The sequence below is a fragment of the Pinus tabuliformis genome, chromosome 5_2, assembly GCF_031772625.1.
Source record: "Pinus tabuliformis cultivar Carrire ecotype Pingquan chromosome 5_2, CPIR1, whole genome shotgun sequence".
Lineage (NCBI taxonomy): Eukaryota > Viridiplantae > Streptophyta > Pinopsida > Pinales > Pinaceae > Pinus > Pinus tabuliformis.
The window spans coordinates 630,238,944-630,252,020 of record NC_142306.1 but is presented as its reverse complement, the minus strand read 5'-3'; the positions used below and the strand labels follow the sequence as shown (position 1 = coordinate 630,252,020).

Genomic DNA, 13,077 nt, shown 5'->3' with positions numbered 1-13,077 from the left:
TAATTGATTAACATTTAAATAATGGATTTCATGAAAACATAATTTCCAATTAAATTTAAGAATACTGTATTTCATGAATACAAAGGAGAACATTACATATACGTGGAAGACAAAGGAGAAGATCGTAAACCTTTCATCTTGTAAAGAAAGAAATAAATTATATTTATTCGACATGACATCTTTATTATGGTTGTTATTATTATCAGGCAGCTCTGCAAACTATCATGTTGAGGTTATCACTGTTCTGACAAGTTAAGTTTCTGATCAGTTGATGGGGAGGAAAGAACCTTAGCCGAAGGAGCAGAATGCACTTTACGAATACCTTTTTTGTTTAGCTTGTTCTTTACCGCAGTAGTCGAAACCACGACAGTGACAACACTGGTGACTACAAGAGCAATTTTCGCTGCCAAAGAAACAGCATGACCTATTGGCTTTTGAATCATTTGTATGTTGTTGCATAAAACTTTGAAAAAAATTCCCTTGCACCCTGTCTGGTCATTTTCTATGTACACATCAGGAACTAATCGCTTGCATGTTTGGGAGTTTGCCAAACCAGAATCCATTCCATCTTCAGTCTCTGTTCTCCATCCCAGCAACTTCATGGCATCATTCCTCAACAAAAGGTTGGGATCTTCATAGTTTTTGGCGTGCTCCTCATCTGACCTAGCGAATGAAAGGCATTCTCGTAAGTGCATGGGGTGAGATGGTTGATGCGAGTTATCATTTTCAACAACTTCCTCCCCTGCGAATGCAAGTGCCTCCAGCACAACGTCCCGTTCTCTTCCCTGATGCCGCCTCAAGCACTCCACGAAAATTCTCTTACATTCCTCAAGATCATACAAAGCTGCCTCCCTATCAGCTTGCTGCTGCTGCAGCAAAATCTACAAATAAACAATATATATTATTTGCATAATCAAGCAATCCACATAAACTGTTAATTCATAAATCTTAGTCCCGTATCTGAGTTATTTGCAAGTCCTTTTCAATGCTTTCATCTTATATACAGACAGAGGAACATTGAATTTGCAACAACTGAATATTCAATTTGAATCTTATTTGTAACCCACTTTATATCTGCGCCCTCACATTTTTTCAAGAATTTGCAATAACTGCTTATTATAAATAGTTTGGATGCCTCAGAAAAATATGCATGTTACACGGGGAAAGATTCATGTTGCAAACCTTTTGTAGGAAAATTTCTGAAATTTAAATGGTTTGGATGCTTCAGACAAAGATGCATGCTGCAAACCTTTTGTAGGAAAAATTCATACATTTAGTAAACGAGCGAATTCAACTGTTTGAACAAAGATAACTTCACTTACATCTCTCAAACTTCCTTAATATTTCTGAATCTGCAACGAAATTATGCTAAGGTGCACTAAAACAGGATTTAGAAACCGGGCAATAAGAGATTGCTGTGCTCCCTAACTTGTTTTAGCACATATTTCATCGATCTATGTTATGGTATAATACTACAGCTGACAGAGGGGAAATTACCTCTTAAACATTGATATGGGTCCAACACGAAAACCCAATGTCATCATTGTTGTTATTCTGATTACCTGCTTAATGTGTTATGTGTTGAAAAGATTGAACAGGCTAGTAGGAAAAAATTGAACAGGCTGAGGATTCAACCAGAGTATTTTTCAAGCCAATGGGCTGCTTTACATCCGAGCCACATGCCTTCCTTAATGAGGGAGAAGCTGACAGAGTGGACTGATATCACAACATCCCCGGTGAAACCAGATCACGGGAAACGACAAAATGACAAGAAACCCCTCGTGCCCCAAAAATCTTGGAGAAGCTTATGTCCCCGGAATTTAACAAATTAGCAAGAAAATCTGCACAGTCCATGGAACTTCCCAATCCGCTGCGATACATGAAACCATTGCCCATAAGTAAGATTTAAAAATGAACAAAGCACCACGCTCGGTGTAAACGAGTCGATACTCCCTCAACTTAGCTTGATTATGAATTTTGGAATACAATTCTAAGGACAGGAGTTAGGTCAGATCTGGCTCTTATTTATGTGATTCTAAAATATTCTCAAATATATGCTATCTGATTCTAAATTCTAGATAAAAATAATTATCCCTCCCCTATCTGATTATAAAATATTTTCAAAATTTACTTATCTAACTCTATAATTTTAAATAAAAATGACCATCTATATTAAAAAATTCCACAACATAATCATTAAAATGACTACTCTGCATTTGGAGTTGCATATGATGACCAGATAAATTTAACCGGACTGATCACCTTGGGTGCAGCTTTTCCAGCCTGTTTATGCAACATGGTATGGTCATAGAAGAACCAGAACATGGTATGGTCAACATGAAGAGTAATCTGATATAACAGCGCCTATTGTGCATCTAATTCATAATTATTTTAAATTTGTATATCCAAACCTGCAAGCAATCGAGTTGTTCTTCAAGAACCTCTAAAGCATCTCGAATAGAAGAGAGGCTCCTCGCTTCCATGGATCTATCGACGCCCACTTCAGACTGCGAGAAGTTACCTCCATTCAGACAGCCTCTTTTATCACCGTCCACAGAAGGTGCTGTGTTTTCGCCGTTGATTGCAGTGTCACAATGGAACACCCTCTCTATGGCGTCCTCAATTTTCGCATGCAGTTCTGATGCCTGGCCCAACACAATTGTTATCTCATCCATCTCCATTGATATTATGATAAGATTATTGATATCCAATTCAGCGACTGCGGCCTTCGGTTATACAATTCATTCAAAGCTTATGAATACTGAGCAACTGACCAAGTACAATATGGGAATCCAAAGCTTCGGTACCTGGTAAAACTAAGCAAAAAAAGAAGAGAAAACCTTATATTTAAGGTCAGCTAGGTAGCTAGCTTAACAGTCGGAAAGGAGAGTGGTGAGCGAATTTCAAACAACAGCATGGCTCAGTACCAACCATACACTTACATAGATTCCTTACAGGTCAGCTCGGTTGGACAGTAGAAAAGGAAGGGGGTGAACGAATTTCAAACAATGGCGTGTCTCAGTACCAACTATACACTTACATAGAATTTTTAAAGATGGGAGAGCAGGTAATTGAGGCAAAGCACATGCCACGAAGACCTTATAAAGGCAACGGAAGGCGAGATGTAAGAACCATCAAGTGGAGAGGGCTCCCTGAGTTGGAGTTCCCAGATGAAATCGGCTCGACACGTAATTTATTCTTGGACTTCGCAGAGGCTACTATCCCAACACTTCAGAATTCGATCCTCCCTTACGTTTTGCTCGCCTGATTAGACAAGTCTACAAGACTTTGCGACGGTTACTGTGTATTTTTTGGTACCGTAGCAACGATCATGTATTCTCTAGATTTGGCTAGAAACGTCAAGTACGATCGCCCTTCTCTCGATTCGACTGGAAATGTCAACAAGGTTCTCAGATGGATTAATTATTATCAACGTTGTCTGCAGGTCGATTTGACTGCTAAAATGTACGATTATATAATATTTTTTATAATTATATATACAAAAGTGGGCAGCATTCAATTCAATTTTGATCATGTTTAATGGATTATAATATAATATTTTTTATAATTTTATAAATCTATTTTTATAAGTATAGCAGGACTCCACTTTCATCATGTCTAATATATCACTCCAATTTGGGCACATAATTGAATCTGTGACTTCACATCAAAAAGTACCTTAATAAAAGCACATGATCACCGTTTATCCAAAATCCCCTTGACCTTTTATAATCTTATATTATATAGACATTTTTATGATTTTAAATAATTTATTTATTTTAGTTAAATTAAATTTTTTATTTTAATATATGAATGTCTACCAAAAGATTACCACATTATTAGTGAGTTCTATAGGGAAAATTGCTACAATAATTGACTAACAATATTAGATATTTTTAGAAACATACCATCCATTAATTATGTTATTAAATTATTTCTCTATTATCCTCTTGAATTCTTAGATTTTATTTTTCATTATTTTTCTATGGCTTATAATCTATTTTTATAATTTTTTTTCATCTCTTCTGATTCTTTGATTTTATCCTTTCTTTTTATTTTCCTCATCATGTATCTATTTACCATTTCTTTCCTCTTATTCTTCTAAACATTTCCCTTTTTGACGCTCTACTTTCTTCTTATGTTTCTAATTATATACCTCATTAATCTTATTCTCTCGTTTTTAAGTAATATATTTTTCTATTTTCTCCATTGTGCTTTCTGATCCAACCCTTCCATTCTATTTATTTTCTTTCCTTTAATATTATCTTGATTTTTTTTGTGTATATAGAAGAATTGAACTTGGTCGAGCTCTTACCGCCATGATATCGGGTCATTCCAACAACTACTACTATAACCTCTCTTACTTGCATGATTTTCCACATCTATAATATATAAGTGAGCCCACACTAGTGTGACCCATAAAAGGTCCACAATATTAATCAAGTGGATTTGAATCTTAAACCACATACTTCATATTAGACTTCATATCATTGTTGTTGCTAATAAATATCATAAAAAATATATTTATTAGAATACTATTTTAATTTGATTTTGAATTTATATCTATTTTATTATTATTTTATAAAGATAAAGTAAAAAGGTTTTATTAAATTTCCAAATAATTTTATTTTATATTTTTCAAATAAAAAAATTATAATTAGCATGTTAGTAGTCATGCTGGAAAATAAATTCACATCTCTTGAAGACAAGATCCAAAAACAAATAGAAAATAAAATAGAACTATTGGAGAAGAAGATTGAGGCAATGAAGACTAGGTTGCATGTTATAGAAAAACAAAACCAAGATATGAACCAAACATCCTAGCAAGTAGATGTTGATACTTTAGAGAGTATTAAAATGAAAGACATGATTAAAGAGCTAGAAGAAAAAGTCAATAGACGCCTCACACTAAATAGTGTTGCAGGTAAATTAGAATCAAACCAATTAAAGATGAAATGAAAAAATTGATAGAATTATAGAGCGTAACAAAAGTGCCTTCAACCTTATAATCTTTGGTTTGAAAGAGGAGGTAGATAAGGATACTTTAGGCATAGCTAAGACAGAATTACATAACAGATTACAAATTGAAACAACGTGTCTCATAGAAGCAACAAGGTTGGGAAAACTAACTGAGAATAAAGGAAGGCTGATTCGAGTAAGGGTGAGCTCCACTGACCATAAGTATGACATACATAGTAAAAACTCAAGTCTAAAAGGAACGCGAATATTTATAAATGAAGATCTCATTCTAGAAGATCAAGCAGAATTGAGAAAGGAGGTTCAAAAGGTAAAGGAAGCTAGGAAGGAAGGGAAATAGGTAATAATCAGAAATAGAAAAGCCGTTATTCGAGATAGAAACCAAAAAGATAATAATAAATAGCAATTCAACATGCTCTATATTCTTTCTTAGAACTATCGGGGCTTTCCATGGAACAAAGGCCCTAAGCTAAGTTGGATCTCGAATGATGTTGATATTATTTTGCTTGTTGAAACTTGGGAGCACGAAGAATCTAAGGTCCCCAACAAAGATGGCTTTACATTATGGTCTACCTGGAATAAGCGATCCTCCCGTAGAGGCATTGGAGGTATAGCTTGTTACATTAAGAAGAACATCTCTCCCCATGCTATGATTTATAAAAACGACCCTTACAACTAATATAGTTGGATAGAAATTACTGACATTTATGATAAAAAGACCTACATAGCAATCTTTTATTTTGCCCCCATCAATTCTAACTTCTATAAGAAAAAGAATCTAGATAAAAATAGTCCTTACAATGGTTTAGAGAATGATATTTATAGTCTAACGAATGAATGAAATATCCTTTTAATGGGTGACTTTAATGCTCGAACTTCAAGCAACCAAGCCATTCTTCTAAGCAATCATTCTAACCCTAATCCTCTTTGGTTAGACGAAGACCTTCCTCTGGCTAGCCGATACAAAAGGAGCTCTGAAGACCTCGGGGAGAATCTGTTTGGGTCGGAGCTAGTCAAGTTCTGTAGTGCTTAGGATCTCATAATTTGCAATGGTCTAAAGAAGTGGTCCAAATCTAGCCAGATGACCTATATCTATGGGCTTGGTAGCAACGTGGTAGACTATGTTATCTGTGATCTCCCTCTATACAACGAAATAACAAATTTTTGACATCTTAAATGACCACGACCCTGACTCTGATCATAGAACTTTACTTATAACTCTCAATTTTTTCATGCATAGAGATCCCATAGAAGATAATCCTTATAGCCAAAAGAAGTTAATCTTTGATAGAAATAGAAAAGATCTCTTTCTAAATGAATTAAAAACTAATTTGCTTCCTTTATCTAGTATAGACAACATAGAAGATCTCTATCATAATTTTACTACAACCCTCTCGTATTCTATTAACAAGTTCTCAATTGAAGTTTTAAGTAATAAAAGAAATGGCAAAACCAACCCATGGTATGACAAAGATTGTAAAAGTGAGTGGAGAGAAATTAAGGAAGTTGTTGATGAATCTCTTAAAATTGGCAACATAAAAATATACAAAGCCCTAACTAAAAGGAAAAAAAGGTAGTATATTTGTAAAAGACAAGAGAATCTCTTACACCTCTCTAAGTTAGCTCCTAAGAAATTTTGGAGGTAGATTCTAACTAGGAAAACTAAAGATAATAATAAAATTGCTTTACATGACTGGAATTCCTATCTTAAAAATCTTTATGAATCTCCAAATGTCATGGACAACTTTGAAACCCTGCTCACAATGAAAGAAGTTTTCTCATTAGAAAACATTGATTTTGGGGTTAATCGCTTGGCTAATGGGAAAGCTAAGGACATTGAAGGTTATCGGGTGGAAATCTTAAAAATTGGAGGTCCTGTCCTCATCCCCCACATTCACAAGCTTTTCAGTCAAGCGATCAAGCAAGGGTTCCATAAACCATGGACTGAAAGCCTCATTATCCCTATTTTTAAAAGTGGGGATACAAATAACCCCTCTAATTATCGGACAATTATTATCAGCCCTATTCTAGCCAAGTTATATGGTATTATTTTGGAAAGGAAGTTGAGCATATGGCTTGAAAGTGAAGGTAAGTGGGCTAAAGGCCAGGCGGGTTTTAGAAAGCAACACTCAACAACAGACCACCTCATTACACTTAGGATCATTGTGGAGGAATTCCGCAATGATAAATCCAATCTCTTTTGTTGCTTTGTAGGCTTTAGAAAGGCTTTCGATACAGTTCCTAGAAACAACCTTTGGAACAGATTAGAAGAGCTAAAGTTTCCTTTTGAGTTGAGAGCTACCGCTCTAAGGTTATACGATAATGTAATTGCCAAGTTAAAGAGCAATGAGGGGTGGTAAAAAGATATTAAGTGTATTATCGAAGTTAAACAAGGTTTCCCCTATCCCCTACCCTATTTGGCATTTACATTGACAAGCTAAAAGGTTGTTTAGAGGAAGCAGGATGTGCTGGCATGATCTTAGCTGGGATATTCATCATCGTTCTTCTCTACGTTGATGATATTGTTCTTCTCGCAAGGTGCCCATCGAATCTTGATAAGCAACTTATACATCTTGAGGATTTTTGCTCTACCATGGGTATGATTGTTAACACTAACAAAACAAAAGTTATGATTATCAAATCCAAGAAGGACACTTACGCTAATTTTATGTATGACAATAGTAACTTGGAGGAAGCGTCTTCCTACAAGTACCTAGGAATTGATATTCATCACAAGCTCAACTGGAACTATAGCATTGAGAAAAGGATTAATGTTGGAAATAATACTCAGAGGGGGGGTGAATCAGTATTATCAGATCAATAAAACTTTTTCAATGCTCAGAAACATATACGCTACTTCAGTTAAGTGAACCAGTGTGTACACGCTACTGTGTCTAAAGAAACCAACGTATAACCATAAATCTTATAATTCAGTTAGTTTATCTTCAGTTAAATGCATCAGGACATTATTCATCATATTAAGAGTAAAGAGATGCAGTATAGCAGAACAGATCATCACACAAAAGCCACACACATGAACACCATGATATAAGGTGGAAACCTAATGTGGGTGAAAACCACCTGCTGCAAGTCGTCTCTATCTTTCTTTAATAAGAACTTCAGTTTACAATCTTTTGTACTGGTGCAACCTTATACCAGTACGCAGGCTACAACCTGCAGAAGGCTTCAACCTTCTCTCGTTCTCCAAACTTCCTTGGAAGGGAGCTCCAACCCCCTTTGCTCTTGTACTAGCTAAGATACTAGTACGTAGGTGCTGGCCTACAATCTTCTTTCCTTCAGGTACCACTTTTCATCAATTTTCAGACTGGATACTCCTGAAGCACAACATTACAATCTGAAGACCATGATTCATTCACAAATCATTGAAGCATAAAACAACCAATACTAGCATCATCAATCTTTGAATCACTGAACCACTGAAACCCTGTCAAACCCAGTCACCAGAACACGGAGCAGACTACAGAACTCTGCAATAACAGTCAGATCCAGCTGCAACCCAAAAATCAAGCTCCAAAAGATATACGCTACTATAATGAAGGCAACCCGCGTATACACGCGGTTTTACCAAAGACAACCTGCGTACAGATCTAAAAATAATTTTTCATAACTTGCAGCTGTACCAGATTTCAGTTATACCCAGAACATAACATTGCGTCAGTATGCAGATCTAGAAATACGCATAATCAACCATATAAAGATAGTTCATTTCAAACCATTTGATCTCGATCTCTCCTTAGATCTTGTTCTCCATCAACCGATGAGATCTCTCCTTAGCTCAGATCAAGCAATACATCATCAACCAATAACCTGCATACTAGATCTAATACTTCATCATATATTCAAGACTTTTTCAGATACACTTGCCTAATGATTTCCTTCTCCTTATATAGCCTTAGGCCTTGTTCAATACCAAGGGCCAAAACCATAGAAATCCAATACCATTATCTTCAAAACTAGGGATCAACACGTCCGTCGAGACACCAAGGTCCAAAACCATAGGCACAACTTCCAAGGAATAACCGCCGTGGACCAAAGATAAGTTTTCCACATACACGCGCTTTTACTGAAGCCAACCAGCGTGTACACACGACTTGGTATATAGCGAACCTGCGTATACGCGACTTGGTATATAGTGAACCTGCTTGTATACGCGACTTGGTATATAGTGGACCAGCGTGTATATATTTTTCTTCATACTTGTAGACTGATCATCAATTCCTTGCTGCTATCCTTCTGCACTATGATTTGTTATCAGTGTGATTTGCCATCAAGGACAATACTTGTCTCATAATGCCAACAATCTCCCCCTTTGGACTTGATGGCAACAACACCAAATCAAATCACTCTCCCCCTTTGTCATCAAGGGCAAAGGGCTGTGCTCCCCCTGAGTACATGCTGATATCTTTGCTTGGCTGTGCTGAAACATGCTCCCCCTGCAAAGGATGTTCTTCAAAAGAACCAAGACTTATACATCATAAGGGACCTTCCTATCACCAAAAGACTCAATACATACATCCATGCTCCCAACCAAGAGGGGATACATCAGAAACAACCAATTATATTACATCATTCATCCCAGGCATAGTGGGGAAACCAACATAGGTCGTTACATGACCTTGACACCATAAAAGAGATATCACAGAAGAGATACATGACATAGAGACAAAAAATCTAGACCAAGACTTATGAAAGTCATAAGCAGCATCTGATACACATCTTTTAGATCAGCAACCAAGATTTCCTTTTGAGCTCCTTCTCCTGAAACCAACAAAGTTGTGTACTAGAACCAAAAGCATCTAAATGCCAACAATGCTTTATGAGACTTTAAGCTGCTCCCCCTGAACCTGTGCCTGCTGCACCCCCTGAAACTATGCCTGAAGAATTCTGGCATACTCATCTCAGACCTTCTCCAACCGAAGTCTGCCCTTGCTGTTCAGAACTCCATATACACAACTTCTCCTGCATAAAACAACGTATGCACGCGGATATTCTTTCTGCAACACGCGTACACCATACACGCGACTTTCCCATCATAAATCGGCGTATATACGCGGATATCCCTTACGTAACTTGCGTATACCACTTTTATGTAGAACAGATAAGCTTCAACAGCAGGATGAAGCATCAACTACTCCCAGTTTTTGTCTGAGATATTCAAAAGTTTCCCTGGGCAGTGGTTTTGTGAGAATATCAGCAACTTGTTCCTTAGAAGGAACATACTCCAACTTGACCTTCTGCTCAAGCACTTGTTCCCGAAGAAAATGGTACTTGATTGGTATGTGCTTAGTCTTTGAGTGCATGACTGGATTCTTTGAAATGCTGATTGCACTTGTATTATCACATAAGATAGAGACTGGTGGAGTGCAAGTGATTTGAAAATCCTGCAAGGTCTGCATCATCCAAAGAAGTTGTGTGCAGCAAGATGTCGCAACCACATATTCTGCTTCAGCTGTAGATAAGGCAATCGAACTCTGTTTCTTGCTGAACCAAGATACTAATCTGGAACCCATGAAGAAAGCACCACCACTTGTGCTTTTCCTATCATCCACACTTCCGGCCCAATCTGCATCTGTGTAAGCATGAAGAGTGAGATCTGTATCTCTAGGATACCATAAGCCATAGTTTTGGGTCCCTTGAAGATACTTGAAGATTCTTTTGACTGCCTAAAGATGAGTTTCCTTTGGGTTGGCTTGAAATCTTCCAACAATTCCTACTGCATGCATAATATCTGTTCGGGTACCTGTCAAATAAAGCAAACTCCCAATCATGGATCTATAAGTGGGTTGGTGAACTGCTGCTGATTCGTCATTTGCACTGAGGCTGCATCCTGTAACCATGGGGGTACAAACTGGATTTGAATCTTCCATGCCATACTTCTTCAAGATCTGCTTGAGGTACTTGGTTTGAGACAAGAAAATACCTCCTTCATTTTGTTGGATTTGCAATCCAAGAAAGTATGTCAATTCTCCAAGTAATGACATTTCAAATTCTTTCTGCATAACCAAGGCAAAGTTCTGACTCATAGCCTCTTCATTGCTACCAAAGATAATATCATCTACATACACAACAAGTATTAGCAATTTGTTATTTTCAACTTTCATATAGAGATTGCTATCTGTTGATCCTTTTGAAAAACCTTGTTTGTGAAGATATTTGTCCAAACGATAGTACCAAGCCCTTGGAGCTTGTTTGAGACCATAGAGAGCCTTTTTCAATCTGCATACAAGGTTTGGATCGTTCCCAAGAATGAAACCATATGGCTGCTCAATATATACTTCTTCTTCTAAGTCTCCATTCAGAAAGGCTGATTTCACGTCCATTTGGAATACCTTGAAGTTTTGAAAGCTTGAGAGAGCAAGGAACATTCGGATGGCCACAAGTCTTGCAACAGGAGCAAAGGTCTCTTCAAAATCTATTCCTTCTTGCTGCGCATACCCTTTACAAACAAGTCTGGCCTTGTTTCTAATTTTCTCCATTTTCATTCAATTTATTTTTGAAGACCCATTTAGTCCCTATGACATTTTTATCTTTTGGTCTAGGAACCAATTCCCAAGTATTGTTCTTTTCGATCTGCTCAAGTTCTTCATCCATTGCTTTGACCCAACATTCATCTTTGCATGCCTCTTTCACATTTTGTGGTTCAGTGGAAGAGAGTAATGCCAAATAGCTTGAAGCTTCTGCAATTCTTCTTCTTGTTTGTATTCCTGCTTCTTTCTGCCCCACAATCTGAGATTCTGGATGATTCTTTTGAACATATCTGGATGGATTCTTCTCTTCTATTCTTGTCTACTCCTCTGGTTCTTCTTGAGGTTCTTCTTCTTCTTGAGGTTCTTCTTGAGGTTCTTCTTCTTCATCATTCTGCCTTTGAGGGTAGCCTTCATCTTCTTCAATGTCTTCATGATGAACTTGCCTAGGAATATATCCCTTCTCATCAACCACTACATCAATGCTGTCAACAATTCTGCCAAGTCTTTTGTTGTAGCACTTGTAAGCTTTGCTATGTGGAGAATAACCAAGAAGAATGCCTTCATCTGCTCTTGGTTCAAGTTTTCCAAGTTGCTCATCAGTATTCTTAATATAACATTTGCTCCCAAAGATTTTGAAATGCTTCACTGAAGGAGTCTCACCACTCCAGAGCTCATGAGGTGTTTGAGTGTTGTTTACTTGGACATTTGTTTTGTTAAGAATAATAACCGCAGCATGTGCAACCTCACCCCAGAAAGTTGCGGGAGTACCTGATTAATCAAGCATAGCACGAGCCATTTGTTGGATTGTTCTGTTCATTCTTTCCACAACCCCATTTTGCTGAGGAGTTCTAGCTGTAGAGAATTCTCTTCTTATCCCATGTTCTTCACAGAAATCGAAAAATTCGTTTGAGGTAAACTCCCCTCCTTTGTCAGATCTGAGGCACTTAATTTTGTGTCCTGATTCATTTTCAACCAAGGCTTTGAAGGATTTGAATTTTTCGAATGCTTCATCCTTGTGCTTCATAAGCCCTAACCAGACAAACCTGGAGAAATCGTCAATGAATAATATCAAATATTCTTCTCCTCGAGGTGTCCTTTTCCTAAATGGACCACATACATCTGTATGGACTAGCTCAAGAGGTATGTTGGCTGATCCTTCCTTCTCTGGAAAGTTAGTTCTGGTTTTCTTTCCAAACTGACAAGATTTGCATATAGTGTTGTCTAGAATTTTGATATATGGAAGACCACGAACTGCCTGATATTTGCATGCTTTCCTTATTTGTGAAAAGCTTAGATGCCCCAACCTTCGATGCCATAGCCAGTGTTCATCATCCTTGCTCAAATAGCATTGTTGTGGTCCTTCTTCAAATATGTATAGATTATTTGGAGTCCTTCTTCCTTTGATCACTGTTTTACCTGTATCAAGGTCACGAACACAACATCCATTTGATCTAAATATTACTTCTGTTCCTTGATCGCACATCTGACTGACACTCAGAAGATTATGCTTCAATCCATCAACATACAAAACATTTCCAGCTTTGACCTTCTCTTTCAATGGAGCAACACCTTTTCCTTTTATGGCTGCAGAGATATCGTTTCCATTATATCC

The 13,077-nt window shown here is 37.1% G+C and overlaps 1 protein-coding gene across 1 annotated transcript; it reads right to left on the bottom strand.

The window, feature by feature from the left end:
• Positions 1-236: 236 nt before the first annotated feature.
• LOC149160618 (uncharacterized) lies at positions 237-2,681 on the bottom strand. Its single transcript, XM_089434656.1, has 2 exons — positions 2,412-2,681; positions 237-881 (listed from the first exon to the last, which is right to left on the bottom strand). The coding sequence occupies exons 1-2, from the start codon at positions 2,679-2,681 to the stop codon at positions 237-239; spliced, it is 915 nt and encodes a 304-aa protein (XP_089290782.1).
• Positions 2,682-13,077: the final 10,396 nt, after the last annotated feature.